Source organism: Malurus melanocephalus, unplaced genomic scaffold, assembly GCF_030028575.1.
Source record: "Malurus melanocephalus ecotype Western Australia unplaced genomic scaffold, MMel_1.1 scaffold_327, whole genome shotgun sequence".
Taxonomy (NCBI): domain Eukaryota; kingdom Metazoa; phylum Chordata; class Aves; order Passeriformes; family Maluridae; genus Malurus; species Malurus melanocephalus.
The window spans coordinates 322927-340982 of NW_026623559.1; the positions used below are offsets into that span (position 1 = coordinate 322927).

The 18056-nt window shown below is 38.5% G+C and overlaps 1 protein-coding gene across 1 annotated transcript in view; it reads right to left on the reverse strand.

Annotated features, from left to right (window-relative positions):
- Positions 1-18056, reverse strand: part of CTNNA3 (catenin alpha 3) — a 335868-nt gene that overhangs the window by 315622 nt on the left and 2190 nt on the right. The window contains exons 2-3 of the mRNA XM_057377836.1: positions 14834-15026; positions 8459-8625 (exon numbers count right to left, since the gene is read on the reverse strand). Of these exons, the coding sequence (XP_057233819.1) occupies positions 8459-8625; positions 14834-15026 (360 nt within the window). The remainder of the gene's footprint in view (positions 1-8458; positions 8626-14833; positions 15027-18056) is intronic.

Genomic DNA, 18056 nt, shown 5'->3' on the forward strand with positions numbered 1-18056 from the left:
CTGTCTTAAAGAAGCTGACAACACTGACAGCCAATGCTRCACATGGATGTGGAGTGCTCCAGTGCCTCACTTTTCTGAGCATTTGATCAAGCTCAAGCCCAAACTGTGTATGCTGCTCAACAAAACCCAGGTAACTCTCACTGGGGATAATAAGCAGCTGCAGAGGATTTCCACTGACAATTTATAACAACTTACCTGGAAMCTTCAGGCAAGTTAGCATTTCTTGTTTGCCACGCTGCAGCCTTTATTTCAGTCTCACTGCTCCCATAACCAAAAAGCAAGATAGGGCAGTACTTATATCCATTTGTAATTTATCTTACTGTACCTGATTCAGCACCATTAGGGGTTAATTGGAGACTCTCTAGTTGCWTTTGAAATGTTTGCTACCAAAAACTAAAATAAAACTTTCTCACCCAAAGTATACATTCCTGGCAGACAGAACACACATGCTAAGGCAAAACTGCAATACCCTCTATTCTTTTCCATCTGACTTCATTATCTTCCATTTTTGTATGATTTGTCATTTTCAGATTTTACCACCGCTCCAGAGCTGTGATCAAAGCCTTCCCTTTGCAATGCTTACTTTCATCAATTCCCACTCCTGGCTAACCCCTTAGCCAAAAGCAACTTAATTACAACATTGCAAATGGGACCTGAGTATGGTTTAAGGTGATCAAAAGCACTCCACAGTGCTCATATTTTTAAAGTGTGTAAGAAGCTGCTTATAATGTATTTATCAAGTTCATTACGTATTTCTGCTCCAAACCATGACATGTTTCTCCAGAACTTAGCCCAAAGTTGTGGGATTGAATAATACAGGCATACAGTCTCTAATGATTCCCAAACTCACTAAATRAACATAAGGTAATGTCTTTTCTTGAGGAATCTTCTCTTTTTTTAAATAATCATCAACATGTTAGACTACAATAGAGCTGTAGAATCATCATCATCCTTTTAAGGATGTACTTAATCCCAGAGATTCAATTCTTCATTGGCAGGAGCTCTGCAAGCAAGATCACTCACTTCCTTATGGCCTGAAGCAACCTAAACATTAATGATGCATTTATCCCTCTGGAAAGAGATATAAGAATCAGCATGAGAGTAGGAGCAAATACAAACCAAATCTATAACTATAAGGGCAACATGCTTCAATAAAATAGATGGGTAATTGCCAGAACATCCACATCTGTCTTTAGATGCAAGGGAAAAACACTTCTTAAAAATTTAACTCAAAAGTAAATAAAAAACCAACCAAACAATTTTAAGAAAACATAGTTAAGCCTTTTCCACTACCATCAACAGGAAATCAGAACAATGTGTTTTGGATATACAAAGGTTATCAGCATATGCCTTAAACTTAAAACTACATCTGGATCTTCCTGCATCATACTTCTATGAGTGTGAACCACCATTTTGGGGTGAATGGTAAAAAACCTCTCTCATAACCTCTCTCATTTCTCTTGTCTAAAGGTGAAAAGTATTAGTACTCCTGGCCTTTTTTTTTTTTTTTTGTCTCACCAATAACCAAACATAAATAATCACAAGAGATTCACAGAAGCTTTCATGCCTGTCACTTTTTCAAAGTGCTTTGAACAGTTTCTGGAAGCTGAGGAGTAGCATTCCTTTACTACTTTTGGCACTACTGGGTAACCACCTGGAGTGATTTTCCTTCTGTAATAAAATCATATCTCTGTGATTTCATCAGAGCTGCTTGAGTTTGTCAAGTTACCATAGATAACTTCATAGCACAGATACTGCATAGAAAATTCCACAGCTTAAACAGAAGAACATGACTTCACATTCACTTCACATTCACAATATTACAGCATTCCTTTCACAAAAAAAAAAAAAAAAAAAAAAAAAAATCCAAACTCAACAACTGTAGAGGTTGAGCCCAGCACCCTGGCTCTAAAACACACAGGGTGGATAACACAGCAGCCCCAGTGTCCTGAGCATGCACCATCAAGACATGACTGAATGAATGCTCTGTGCTCATCTGACTGGAAATCAAAACACAGTGGATGTTTTCACTAAGTGAAGGAACTCTCAGGCCCCTTTTTTAGGGATCACAAAGCAACAAATASCATCAAGACAAAGTGATGAAGACCACAAATGTGGACAGGTGAGAAGAGTGTTATTAACACAGCCTCTTTGGAAGTATGATGTTCCTGATTAGTGTAGGGTAAAGTCCGACACACTCCTCTCCAATAATGACCATGGTTTATCTAATTAGTCAGTATGACTGTAAGCATCAGGACTGAATTTCCTATGGTCTCACACCTTACACATTGCAATGTCAGAGAGGTGAGCTCTGACTGAAGTTTCTCCTGCAGTAAAGCAGCTTAACAACTGAGAATCCTCTGCTATCTTTATGAGCTCCTGACAGAGCTTTTTGAGTTTTTTCTCTTCTACCCTTCTATCTACTTCCAAGAGCCTTGGAACTTCTGCTCTGTCACCGTATGCAATGTAAATGAGGCAAGGAGATCAAAGAGAAGAGGCTAAGACAGAGTGGCTGCACATTTCAAAATCAAATTATATTAAACTAACCTATCATAGTAAAATTTTGATACTACTTAAGCCAAAATTTACTGTTTCATCTTCAACATAAGGTATGAAAATTAGTGCCTTCCCAGCTAAACAGGAAGCCAGGACACAAAATCATGAGATTATAAACATGCAGTGCCAAACTGCTTCATTGCTTGCAATTCAGAAATGTTGGAGAAGACATCATTAAACACAGAGTACAAAGTCATATTCCTGGTAACAAMCTTACAATTTCCATATGAACCGGAAGAGGGATGGGGGGCAGCAGATCCTGCTTCCCCAGTTTGTGCATGGTGCTACTGGACAAACCACACACCTTTAATGTCACTTGCCTGACAATCTAGTTAAGTTATAAGGATGACGTTATCAAAGGGCCTGCTATACTTCCTTCAGTTTCCTTCTACACAGGCAGTTCAGATTTCGGGCCAGTGMTGTGAAAAGCCATTCTGTTATCCACGAATTAGGAGAAAGGGCTCTTTTTTGTTTGTCTAAAGCTGCACAGGTGAAAGAATATTTGTATTTCAGAGTATCAATATTGTCATTTTCCACCATGCAGGGCAGCACAGTAGCACTGAACTATTTTTTTCCATTGGTAAAATATTTCTTCTATTTTTCTATAGATTAATATGAGTTGAATAAAGGACAAGAATCAAATTTTAGTTCCATTCTGACATAAGGAAGTTGCCCATTGAAAAATACCTTCCTGTTTTAGTAAGGTACTGGTTCTTTTAAAGACTAAATTATACCCAATGTACTGTTTTAAATTATCCAGAGATATGGTTGGAAAAAACCATACACAACCTCTCTTAAATTCCAATTACTGAGCACTCATACTTAGGAGAAAAAAGCTGCTCTTCCCATATTTTGCTGTAATGGAATGGGCAATGTGCCTTTGGAGAGGTTTATGGAGAGWAGTTCCCATAGCTTTTTCCATTCAGCAAATGTCAGATGATTCTGCTGTCATTTTAAGAAGGTCTGAAGACGTGCATTCTGATGGTAAAGCAGATATTGTTTGCTTTGCATGCATTTCCTCATTTCTGCCTCTCAAAACATGAACGAGTTRTAAAATAAATTTCTCCAGATTAGAATGATAGCTGCATGCTTGAATTGTTGATCAGGCAAGCCATTCTACATTACACTGACTTTGTTACTGTATTACCARTAAATAACATGCCAAGGGAAGATGATTTCCCAAGATTATTTTTCCAGTCTAGAATTTGCCTTCCCATATTAGCACTCTATTATTAGAGGGAAATTTCAGAACGTCACTTCCATATTATTCTTGCACTTCAGTGGTAAGTGTGTGTTGCTGTAGATGCTGAACACAGTAACAAACACTCCAAAGGGAAGCCTTTAGCAATGTTCTTTCCCTGACAGGTTCAAAGAGAGTTGACTGCAATGGARTCCTGGTCACTGACTGGAGCATGCAGGCATCTGCAGAGTCCAAACAATTATTTCAGATAGGCCTCTGCTTTTCTAATATTCCACCTTCCAATTTTCCCAAAATAATTTTCCAACTTCATCACCAGACACAAGGTGGATTTCTTACACTCAGTTGTATTTCTGATGATGTGAAGCACTCTGTCAACTTCTGCTACAAACCACTTTTATAATATAGATCTCCCCAAGGTTTTTGTTTACAACTTAACTTACTCCATTTGGAATAATCACCCCACATTTTGACAATTATTTATTTTTACAAGCACAAACGAGCAGTCAAAAGGCCCCCATACCAAGCACAGAAGTGGATCCAGATTCCTGTTGCTCTCAAAAGGATGCTCACTTTGRAAAAGCCAATTCCTAAAAGCAATTCTTTGGAGGCTGCTTTTCCTCTGTGATTTACTCACACCACAGAATGTCATGGAATTTGCAGAGTGTGATGATAAATGCTGTAACCCTGATCCCAAACAACTGCACCCCACATACCGTAGACCAACCTCTGACTGGTAGCAAGAATGCATTTCTGATTGCTGAGAAAATAAATAGGAGTACAAAGCAGAGAAGATAAATCTTCTCTCAGAGACTCTTGTCCCTTTCCTAATACTCATTAAGTTCCAAGAGTTCCCTTGGCATTGAGTGACCCATCCCCAACAAAGGGAAGGTAGGAAGAAGTTAGAAGTTAGAAATTTTGCCATTCTATTTTTTTTCTTTTTCCCTGGCAAGAGTGTTAAATAACTTCAAGCAAGCATTTTATAAAGATCATGCAGTCTGAGGCACTCATGAAAAATATGAAGACTTACACAGTAAATCTACAAGCATGACAAGAAGGGGAGAAAGGCAGATRAAACACATTGGCTCAGCATGATCTGAAACCAATTAGGGAAAGACAGACTGCCAATGATCTTTGAATGAAATTCTCCAAACTTGTTACTTTCCTGCTGTTCTCTCCTGATCAATAAATTCAAGCAATTCCATTAGTCTCTTAATTCACTTAATTAAATAATATCGAGCATTACTAACCATAATGGATGAGCTGCTAACATAGCTCTGAATGAGAGAGTGCAATACACAAGGATAGCCTTATGTCTGACATTTTTCACAACTCAGTTTTTTATTAGAGACTTCAAGCTCTTTAGGCAGGGAAACTCAGATACAGAAAGCTATTTATTTAAGCTCTTCCCTGTGTAAAAAAAGTTGTTTAAAAAGGCAAAACCTTTCTTTTTAGGTTTGATGCACTTTATTTTCYCCATGAACTCTATAAGGATCTTGCTGTTTGCATTGCACCCTCACACTCTTGTAGGACTGTGAATTTCCCAAGGGGCCAGAAATGTTCTGTGCCAGAATGCGATCAGTGACTGAGAGTTTGTATTGGCATCTAGTATGCATCATCTACACACGTGTTTATTCACACTTTGTGTGGTGAAGATTTGGCAGAATTCATAAAATAATCAAAATTCTCTCCACTTTATTACCAACATTTCTAAAAAAGCTAATTTCCTGTTYACAAAGGTAGGGTTTTGATTATTTGGTTTGAAATTCCTGCCAGGATTATCAAATCCTTTCAAACTGACTAACCTGTTATTTCTAGTTTTAAAAAGTCRCATTTCAGTATTTTTGTGAAAATGTTGAGTGCTTTCAGCCTCATACTCTGTTTACTATAAAGACTTTAATCMCCCAGAATTAAAAAAACAATCCTAAATCTAAGCAAAATGTACAGAAGACTGTATTAGAGACTAAATAAACTGGAAGGAGGTAGCTGAAGTTCATCCTTTTTTCCTCTATATACTTCAGCAGGCAGTTGTGACAGATAACACTGGAAGARGCTTTCTATGGCAGCCATTCACATTGTCTTTGTTTTCTTTCTATTTTTATGCCCAGATTACCAAAGAAATTAAAGTTTAATGATTCAGAGTGTATTCTGTCAGTAGAAGTAGGTATAGTTTCAAGTGTTTTAAATGTCAGTGTTGGAATTAACTGATTTTAGTGAGTGATCAAGATTAAAACTTTCAGCACTCTTTGATAAATGGGTTTGAAAAATATTAGATACTTAAATTGGTSATTTCCTATTAAATACTTCCATACTGAGCTAGATCTCACTTATACTGTGCAGAGTTCTTTGATGATGCTGAACGAACTTCTTGCATTTTTATGCATACAAAAAAAAGGCCCTTGATTAGAATTTTTATGTCTTTTATTCAATTAATTTTTTTATTTTTAAAATTAATTTTGGCTTAGACCTTTTTAATGTCTTCATTCTACCCTAGGAAAATTATAGAGCTTGGAGATATGGAAATAAAGAGCAATTAAATTTCTCATCTCTTAAAATGATAACAGCTGTAACACTCATGTCTGGCGAAGAGAATAATATGGTAGAAGTATTAAGGGTTTAGAATAAGTACAAAGAAAAACAGCTAATGACTTTTAAAGAGTTGATTTGCAAGGCATATGAATATGCAAAAATCAAGTACGTTAGAGCTSATACAGAGACATGGTTCTACTTTCACACTGCCTTTTTGTGGGAGAAAGTTCATGTTGAAGAAAAATTGAATTCCTAAGGGCGTTTTAAAGTATAATGATTTAAGTTAAAGATTTAGAATAGAGCAAAGTTGAAATTTACTAAAATGTTTAATTGCATTTAAATCTGGCTCAGTTAGCTGTGACCAAAAGWTGTTAGAAACTGAGGGATGTTCAATAGCATATGTTGAAATCACACTAACTSGATTTCCTCATTAGATGTCAATATAAAAGACACCATTACAGCTAATATCACTGTTGGCAAGTTCACCAGCCAGGGCAGAGATGAAATAAATATGCAAGATGTAACACTCTCCTCTAAGAACTAGAGTGTCTTATGCATAGGCATTATGGACAGTGTTATTCCACACTAATTTATTCTAAGGGTTCATCTATGAATTCAGTTCTCACTCCCATTGAGAGGAAGTGTRGAAGAAGATAAAAATTTAGCGGCAATCTCTGCAGTGCTGGAGTTTTTCCTGACTGATACTTTGCATTCCTTCATCATTTTCAGTTATTGTTTGTTTTCATTATCAGGCAGAAAACATAAAGTGAATTAGACAGTTGTTTAGAAATACTGAAACTGTAGCAAGGAAAACCACCTAATTTTAGTTCTCTCATGTAAACATACATAATATATCTCAGAAGAGAGCACCTAGGATTATAAAAGTAAGTACTAAAAATGTAATAGACTACCATGGGAAATCATAATTTGAGAAAATTTTCCACAAACAGCACAGCAGACGTAGGCCACTCCTCTTAGAGATGACAAATTTAAACATATAGAATAACATGGAAGCTTCTGCAAATCAGTGTTAATTTAGCTTGTGGTTCTTCTCTAACAGTTGTCAGTGTGGATCTTTCAAACCCAGATAATTTGTGGTTTTATCAGTCTTTTATAAATTAATGAAGGTATTAGGGGAAAAAAAGGAACCAAGAGTAGAACAATTCCTTGCTCTTCCCAGCAAAGACACACACCAGGTGGAATGGAGTGAACAGCCAGAGAAGAAATTCAGTCAACACATTTTTATAGTCAGATGCAAGATAATAAACACAGTGTTCAAAGAGGAAGGAAGCCTGCTCACATGGTACACTATGGCTGACACTAAAGTAACCCAAGTTTATGTAGACAGGAAAGAATTTTCATGTTGAGCAATGAAAGTGGGGACATTTGCCTAATTCAGCAGTAGTGGCACAAMCACTGGTGTATTTTATATGGAATAGAAGAATGAAGGCATCTGCTCCACATAAAGGTGGAAAAAATATGACCCAAAACAGCACTGTTGTGATACATAGTTCTGAAACATATTACTCCTTAGAGTGAAAAAATTAAGTGGCTTTTAGTGAATACTTACTACTGCACAAATTTTAAAGCTGAGCCAACATTAGGGCTCTCTAGTCTTCTCTCTGCAGTATACAAATATATAGCTGGAGCTATAAGGACTCACCAGATGTACCTCACCCATCTTCTCTCTCCACTCAGCTGATCTGTCACACAGTGAATTGAACACAGACAGACCCTTACATACTCAGCTCTTTTCCTCTGTAAATACCCAAATAAAATCCACCTTTAAGGTATCCTAAAATTATAATAAAATACATATTTTACAAATAAATACAAATGAATTATTCCCTAATTCTGCTGCAAATAWCAAGAAGGCTTCATGCACAAAATGCTATACAATAAGAAAATAGGAAATAAGAAAGAAAAGGAAGTTAAAATGTAGCTGTACAGATAACTACCTGCTTCTTCAGATTGAGTATGTTGAGCTGCAAGATGACTTTACTCGGTCCATTCTACAAATCTCATCTAGAACCTACACTTGCCCCAGCTGCCAAGGTATTATGTGCATGAGACCTACAAGCCTCAAGTAGAGAAAGTTTTTTCTGCTGAAAGAGCCCTGAGCAGACACACCTGTGGCTAACAGGAGCCAGCAGAGGTGGGCAGAGCATTACTCACCACATTCAAGTGCTGCAGCAGATAGGCCACATCCACCATGTCGGCCAGAATGAGGAGCCTGGTGACAGCTGCCAGCAGGGAGCGAGCTGCTGGGACAACAGCCTGCCTCCTGGGCAGGGAGCAGGGATCACTGGTGAATGCCTCTGCCGACACCTGCAAGGCCTSACCTGCAAAAGGAAGGCAAATTCCCTTAGGCTGAATCACAACACCCAGGGCAAAAGAAACTGCTACAATTCCATCAGTTATTTGGAAAGTCACAAGTACTACCAATAAATCTGGCATCTCTTTGTTGCCCTAAYGCCTTGAAATGAAGGTCAGTTATTACAGATGGTGCAGGTTAATGTTCCACATTCTCCACGATGTTCCCTTTCTATTATACTGCATCATTTAATTCTGAAATAATTCCCTTGGCCTTCAAACTATCACTCTTAACTGTACACAACAAACCCAAGGGCTTTATTTAAACCTGCCTACTCCCTGCTTGTTATATTACTATGTACTTTGGTGCCCTTGCTATTGAATAATTCCTAGTCACAGAAGGGAATCAAATATTGCTCTTCTCATTACAAACATAAGTTAATGGAATGAAAACCTCACACTCAAACATCTGACTGACATRAAGTGAAATTTGTGCCATGGAGCTAGTAACTGCAAGTAGGCAGCAATATACAGCTCTCCAACATGAAGTTTGGTAAATGAAATGTAATAGTAAGGACAACAGTGATAAACACCATAAATACCTGAAGGGAGGGTAAAAAGAAGATGAATCTGGCCTGTTCTGAGWGGTGCCCAGGAACAGAGTGAGAACCAATGAGCACAAACTGACACACAGGAGATTCTATGTAAGGATCCGAATTTTTTTTTTCAGTGGGAGAGTGATCCAGCAGTGGCATGGGCTGACCAGAAAGGCTGTGGAGTCTCCACTCTGGGAGATATTAAAAACCTGACTGGACACAGTCCTGGGCAGGACTCCTGCTGGCCCTGCCTGAGCTTGGGCATCAAACCAGATGACCTCCAGAGATCCCTTCCACCTTCCAACATTCTGTGATTCTGTGAGCAAACAATTCAGAAGGGTCTGAATATGACCATGTCCTTAGAAATGATTGTGACTTCAGCTGGGATGGCCAGAGGAACAAGTATAAAATCACAAYCCTAAGATAGAGCTGAGATGCAGGCCAGGCAGATAGGAGCTACAAGTACGAACAGCAGAAAATGACAGCTCCAACAACGTGATGTTAAAACTTTCCTAAACTGCAGCWGACAGCATGACAGTCTGATGCAATTTCATCTATTTTTATTGTAATTCCCATCAAGTGGATATTCTTCCATAATTACATTTGTCACAAACAATCAAACACAAAAAATGCCCTTTTAGTGGCACAAATAGGGATTCAGAAAGACAGCAGTATTCATAGTATTTCAATTATTTCAGACAATCAAACAAAAAGCAATTCAAAGAACCAAAGCCAGGATATATCATAACYATACAATTACTGTCAGGCAGATATTTCCAAGATTGTGTTCAGCACACCCAGATAGATGACTCCCAAAGTAAATGGTGTTCCACTGTCATCTGATGAGCTACTGACAGCTACTGCTATGTCAATTGTCTGCTACTTACGCATGTGCTTACAAAAATCTTCTTGCTCAGATGCAAGAAACTTAAAAACACTGTTGAGCCACAGATAATTTTTTAAAAGTTAGAGGATTCAAGCACTTTGTCCAGCACCAAAAATATAAAAGAAAATTACAGCAGAATTCCTTTAAAAACAAGTCAACTGTGAGCCAGTTGGCAATTAGCTGAGAGCTCGTGCCAGGCTGTGTCTGTACAGAGACTGCAACAAYGCCACCAACTGCAGGCAGTGAGCACCCCTCAGAGACAGTGCTCAGCATCGCAGTGACAACAGCCAAATGCTCTTCATTGGTTTAGGCAAGAGCAACGGAATTATGCTTTCTTTTATTTCTTTGAATAGATGGTTTTTTTCCTTTCTAAATCTCATCCAAGCTTCACATTTTTCTCTCTTCTTTATATTTACAACTGGCTTTCTCCTCTCATTTTTTTAACTGCAGCAGTGTGAAAGGCACATGGAATGCAGTGAATTTTGTGCCATTCTTGTGTCCTCCCACAAGGAGATGTGGTTGCCAAGAAAGTCCTGTCACCCACTCGTGAACTGCACTATTAGAGGCTGATGGATTTACAGTTCTGGAGACTGTAACACAGTTGTTAATAGGAGTTCATTAAGTGGTGGACAGACAGACCCAAATAAGTAAAAAGAGTATTTCAAACATTCAGTCTCAAACTTGAGAGAACAAAAATACAAACCAATAAGAAAAATCCTACAATGGTTTATATTATAATATCCTAGAATAGTTTGGGTTGGAAGGGACCTTACAGRTCATCTAGCTCCAATCCCTCTGYCATGGACAGGGAMACCTTCCATTAGACCAGGCCRCTCCAAGCCCCATYCARCCYGGCCTTGAACACTTCCAGGGATGGGRCAGCCACAGCTTCTCTGGRCAATCTGTGCCAGGGCTTCACCATTTTCATAGAGAATAATTTCTTYYTAATATCTAAYCTRCATCATCACCCTCTTTCAGTTTAAAGCTTTTCCTCCTTGTAGGAATTCCCTCTCCCAAACCTCTTGTAGGTACTGCTCAGGTTCTGAAAGGCAATAACGTCTCCCCAGACTCTTCTCCTCAGTCTGAACAAGCCCAGCTCTCTCAGCTTGTCCTAACAGGAGAGGTGCTCAATTCCACTGATGATCTTTGTGGCTCCCCTGGACTGGCTCCAACYGGTCCATGTCCTTCTTATGYTRAGAGCYCAAGAGCTGACTASAGTATTCCACATGGGGTCTCACCAATATTAGAACTTATTAACTCTTATTTACACTAGTATTTGTAACCTCAAATTCTGCAGGCATGAATGTACACACTWAGCAGAAGAAGAACCAGAGAAGGTTAGGAGTCAAGGTCATACCAACAGCACAAAACAACCTACCCCTACCAAAACACAAGATTAAACAATACTAGTCACCAGTATAATCACCGGTTCTGTTCYTACAAATACCATCTCCATCTGCTACAGAAATAAAAGGATTCTGCTTCAGCCAGACAGCTGAAGCAACACTACCAGTGKCAGGGCACAGCAGATCAGTAGCTTCTGCATGTTCCTAATACTCAACATGGTGATAATTCAGACTCTCACAATAGCTTTCTGGAGATGTTACAGGACATTTCTCTCCTGCCACACAGTTTCTTACCCCATCAGATACCACCRTATTCTGTTGCATTGCAACTATTTCACTGCTGCATACCAGGAAGTGCCACTTCCACATCTCATCCAGTTCTTCCTAATGTGTAATGAGAGCCACCACACATCCCCATCATGCCTTACACCCACCTCTTCATTCCCCCTTTCCCACTCAGGGACACCTGATCCACTGATGCTGATGTCAAAAGCTTTTCTACCAGGGGTGTGCTCTTGATTTGATGAAAAGCATGCACAGCACAGATTATTTTAAGCCATTTAAGTTCTGCCTCCCAGAATGGAAGTCCCTCAGATGCAGAACACACACACGCACCTCTTAATTAAGAATGAGAAAATTTTAAGGTGAGGGAAGGGACAAATAAGAATACAGCATAGTACAAAAGATCTCTATACCATTCCTTTAGTAAATGTCCTTTAAATAAGCTCTCCACTTCTTGCCAGTGAATGGTAGTTTCTTTCATGCCATCACACTCTTGCCAGCCCTGTTTAATATCAAAAGATATTAAATATGGCCATTCACAACATCAAAGTATTTGCTATAATTTCCTTTTAAAGAGTAATTTAAGGCTCAAAATATAACTCCAGCAAGTACCTTGCTTTCAATTCACTGTTCTGTGTGATGACAGGCTTATCTGGGAACACACTTGAGCATGATAACAACTAAACACAAGAAACACTGACACTGTAATAGATAGAAACAAGGCAGACAACAACTGTTGTGTTTCTGACTATATATAGTCAGTGAGCAATGGCAGTAAATACCAAACATTTCAGCTATGCCCATGCAACTGTTTGAGAACTGTAAACCATCACACCTTGACATAAATGCAAAACCTCATTAACATAAGGATAACACTAGACTTCAGATTCCTATAACAATTCACCACAGAAACAACATCACTGTTTTGTCTTAAAATTGATTAAATCTCAGAATCAGAGGCTGCTGTTCAGTGTCAGAAGCATTCAGGGTCGAATAATGCTCCTGATACCCTTTGCACAGGGGCCAGTTTCTCACAGTACATTGAATGAGGAGCAAATCTTTTGAAATTCTCTATACACAGGAAATCTCTCAGTGAGAGTTCTTCAATACACTTAATTTGGGGTTTATTACACTATTTGAGAATAAAACTGTGCACATGAGTACCCTTTAACAAAGCTTCACCAATCAGATCAACAGGAAATCATGGCAGTTCTTCACTTACTAGGGCAGTGGATTTCTGGATGATGCACACAGTGCACMCCCACACCCCTTCCTGCTGACCAATTTAACAGAGTTTCAGAAGAAGATATATCAAAATGTTGATAGGCCTTCAAAAGTACTTTATTGAGAAGAGACAAAGAAAAACATGAAGCACCAGTGTATTAAAATGATCAGGTCCAAGAACTATAAACCTTTGCAAAGGAAGCAGACACATTTATCCAGGGATAAATCCCTAGATTTAAATTAAAAATAAATACTCTATGCTATAACATGCATGGTAAAGGACTGCATGCAACCACAGTTGATGACCCACATCCTTTCAATGAACTTGAAGTAAATTACATAAGACATTTATACATCAGCAGAATGTGGCCTGAAAAATAGGCAATAGTTACATATGATGGGGCATACAACAAGTTAAAAATAGCACACATCCTGAAAGGCTAAAAATATCTGCAAAATTAACAAACTGCTATGTTTTCTATAATTTTTCAACCATTTTTTAAGCTAACTTGTGCAGTTTGGCAAATCCTTGAAGGGAGATGGGTTGCAACCACTCACTTCATCATTGCATAATGATAGGTGATAACATGGACTTACCTTTCTTTTAAAATGTATGAGTTATATATAATCTACTTTACGTATTATTTATTTTTGTAGTTATCTCTGGTCTTGGCTGAGAATCAATAAGTAATATAAAAATATTTCACMTTTTCAATTTCTCTGTGTATAAAAATCAATGTAAAACTATACATTTTATTCTTGCCTTCTKTTATCAGCCTGTAATGGATGGGCTAACATTTTAAGAGTACTCCAAAATGAATGATTTTGCAAGAGCCTCAGCTGCTCACTGTGACAGATAACAGTGATACTTGCTGGTCATAATGCTTTTAATCACAAAAGACCTTAAGATATCTCAGACACCACATGCATAGATCAAACTCTAAACCACAGCCATCTCTGGATTCAGAGGAAGCCAAGAGCTACTAATCACTGTCCTGAAGAACAGCAGAGACTCAGAAACCACCCCAGCACTTTGTGCAAGGCGATCAAATATAACAAAACTGATTACATGAAAAAATCTGTTTAAGTTCCATCCTTAGTAGGAGCAGGGTGACATAATTAAAACTTACATCAACTTTAATTTTTGATTTCTGCAGGAACTCATTTAGGATGTTGGTCATCTGACTTATCACTATTTGACCTTGGCCTTCGTGTTCACCCAAATATTTCCAATTTCCATGGGGAAAGTCAAACTCAAGAAAACATCAACCAACCTGAAAGAAAATGGCTAGACAACGTTCTCTGCAGATCACCAAAACTATCCCTGTTGTGGAAATCTGGTTCCAAATGGGGACATCAGTGATGAGGAAACAGAATATGACACAACTCACCAAAGAAGAGCTGCTCTGTCATGAGGGGATGACTCTCACATTAGCTGAAAGGTTCCATCTTCCTCCTCCTCTCAAAATGTACCTCCACACTGGACTATTATACCTTCCCAAATTAAATCCTTACTAATTCACAGAAGAGGGAAGATTTTAGGTTTCAAAAATTTAACTAAATAGCCTTAATCTGACATTCAGGTAAACAGTTCTTTTCAAGAAGAGCATTAAAAGGTACATTAACCTTAACTTGTGCTTAACAGCCACTAAAAGGATCAAGAGGCATCCTGTCCTCATTGAAAGAGAAAAACCCAAGCATTTCAAACAACAAAACTTCCACTGACGTAAGCTGGGGCCCAGCTTGCACATGTTAGCTCCCTATCCGTGCTACCCCAGAATATACAATTAGACAACTCCAAGTTCAGACATTTGCACATCACAACACATTTCCCATGATATTCCAACTTCATTTTGACACCAGTTATGGTTAAAGCAATTCCTTGTTGTTGTCATGTACTTACTCTCTTTCCGCACATCAGCAAGAGCTGCATGAAGTTCCTCTTTAAAAATAACTGCTTCCTTGGCAATTTTTTCCCCCTTGTCCAACAGATTCCAAGTGGCTTCTTCCACAGAAGCAAGCAAGACACGAGCTCTTTTGGAACGGCCCTTTTTCTTACTAGAAGGATTCTGTGGACAATTCACCAGTGTGGTAACCTACATTTAAAAGAAACCAAAGATGCAATAATGTTTTAAGCTTTGCAAGTGAATTTAAATTGTTGTCAAAATGAAAAAGAAAATATAATTAAGAATAAGTAAAGAGATCCCTTCTACTTTACAGACAGACAAGCTTGGTATAAATACCAAGAATGGGCAAAACTACTGAATTCAATCTGATACAATTTTATTCAATGTGTCATCTTTGTGCTCTTCCCTCTGTAGGATCAAAGCAAATCAAATAGAAATCTCACTGTTCTATTAACCCAGATGCCAACTCCTGACACTGCTTATTTTAAAATCTACTCTTAATTTATTTTTTTTTTAAATATACCAGTGCTATCTGAGGAGGCTTCAGCAAGGCAGGAATCATGGGACCATTAAGGTAGGAAAAGACCTCCAAAATCGAGTCCAGCTGTCAAGCTAACCTTTCCAAGTGTACCACTAAACCATGCCCCTAAACACCATATCCACATATTTTTTGGGTACTGGCAGGGAGAGTGACTCCACCATGCCCCTTGGCAGCCTGTACCAATGCTCAATACTTCTTTCAGGGAAATAATGTTTCTTAATTTTCAACAGAAACTTTCCTTGGTGCAACTTGAGGCCATTTCCTCTTGTCCTAGCACTTATTACTTGGGAGATTAGACTGACCCCCACCCAGCCACAACCTCCTGTCAAGAGTTACAGAGAGTGAGAAGGTACCCCCTGAGCCTCCTTTTCTCCAGGACAAGCCCCCCCAGCTCCCTCAGCTGCTCCTTGTACAACTTGTGCTCCAGGCCTTTCCCCAGCCCCTTTGCCTTTCTCCAGACAGGCTCCAGCACCTCAATGCCCTTCTTGTCACAATGGGCCCAGAACTGACCACAGGACTCGAGGTGTGGCCTCACCACTGCACAGTCACTGCCCCAATCCTGCTGGCCACACCATTTGTGAGTCAGGCCAGGATCCCACTGGCCTTCTTGGCCACACACTGGTCATGTTCAGCTGTTGATAACCAACACTCTCAGGTTCTTTTTCCCCCCAGGTGTTGGATTTTCCCATACTTCCAGTTGAAGTTTTCCAAGATATCTCAGAAGCAAGAACCAAAATGAGTACAGACACCTTTCGAAATGCTTTCTCTTCTTGCAAAGGAGTATCACAGGGGCCAGAACTCAGCACCTCCAAATCCTTCAGGGTGCTCTCAACATTAAAATTGTACATAAATTTGCCCAGAATTTAGGTTTACTGCAGTTTTGTCCAAATTGTATTTTTACCAATGCACTTGGACATCCATAAAGGACTTATTTTTATAGAGCATCCCACTCCACATTCCTCATCATCTGAGTACAGCCTCCACCCTCCAACAGAATTTTTCTGAAAGGCTATTCTCTAAGGCATTGCTTGAGTTGTCACACTAGGGAAAGACTCCTGAAACACTTTTTTCTAAATGTTATACATTAGACATTTTAAAGCATACTTTATTTTCATTAAGTCCACTGATGTTTTTAATCCTCCTATTCTGTTCTCTCTGTCAGAACATGGGTAGTACCACACTACATGTGCCCTAGCTCACCTTCAGATCTTGTCCAGCAATTCATGCACTTGAGTAGTTTTCATGAACTATTACTTCTAAAACAAACATGCCTCCTCTGGGTAATATTTCTATAAAAACATCTATAAAAGATAAAAGCCCTGACCCCTGCATCATTCATGTGCAGTTTGGGGGAAAAAAGGACTATCCACTTAACATCAACTGCTTTGGCATGTCACATGGGTGAGAGAAACATAAGCAACTCTGAATCAAATTGTTAGAGAAGGCATGGACATTTTTCTGACTGTGGCTCAAAGAAGAAAATAGAATTATTTACTGCACATAAATCAGCCAGCTGGTAGAGAATGCATTGGGAATAAAAATCCTTATCTTTTAGTTTTATAAACCCTCTCATGTCAGTTTTTGGAACACTGAATGCAATTTCAATGATCATATCTTTGAGAATGACTTAGAGATTACAGGCTGATACTTTCAACAAGAAAGGCATAAAACACCATCAAAAACAAGAAGCAGCCCCTAACATCTATCATGTAAAAGGTATTTTTTAAGTCTTTAGTTTTAATCACTATTTCACTAGAAAATAATATATTCTACTTCACAGATTTTCACTGTGGTTTTTTTAATGTAAAATACCATTCAATGTACTGTTCATTCATATGTTCAAAAGGATAGGAAACAAATGAAAGAACATAAAAAATAATAGTTCGTGCAGGTGAAAATTCTTGACTGTAAGATCCTTTATCTTCAGCATTACTACCAGGAAATATTGAAGGGAGCATCTGACCTCAAATACTTGTCAAAATTTGTTAGTTTTTTGCTCATGGAGATTACAGTAAACAAAAAAACTGCTGTGAATTCTCTAACATAGAACCCAAATGAGGAATGAAAAAATTTTCTGCAGATCCTACACAGAAAGAATTGAACCACAGAGTAACCAATGCAGTGTGCCCTTGTCAACACAGCATGTGGCAGAACAAGATATTATTATAAGAAAATAATATCGAAAAAAACGAAAACATAAGAAGAAAAAACGAAAGAAAAAACGAAAACATAACCCCATCAATCCTGCTCATGCTGGCTGCATTTCCCAATTATTAACACCTTCTTGTTGCCATTTACAGCAGATCCCCCAGCCTATCTCTGGCAGGAGCAATAGTCTTGCTAAAGGCACAAGGGGTTTTTAAGCCATTTTCTAGGCCACATGCCACCACGTTTACGAAGTTGAATCACATTGTTGTTGTTTGTCATTGCCATTACTTATTAGGCTGAAGGGGTGGGGTTTTTTGTGAGGTCATGGTTATCCTAAACAATGAGCTTTTAGGAAACTGTGAGGCGCTTCTTCCAACACTGTGTTCAGTTACTGGCAGCTCTTAAGAGGCAATCTTTTAATAATGCAGTAGATCAGGAAGCAATGTCTTGGTACCTTAAGCATCAAAATATGTAGTTCACCTTTATCTAATATAAAAAGAATTTTTTGGCATCAATCATAAAACATTCTT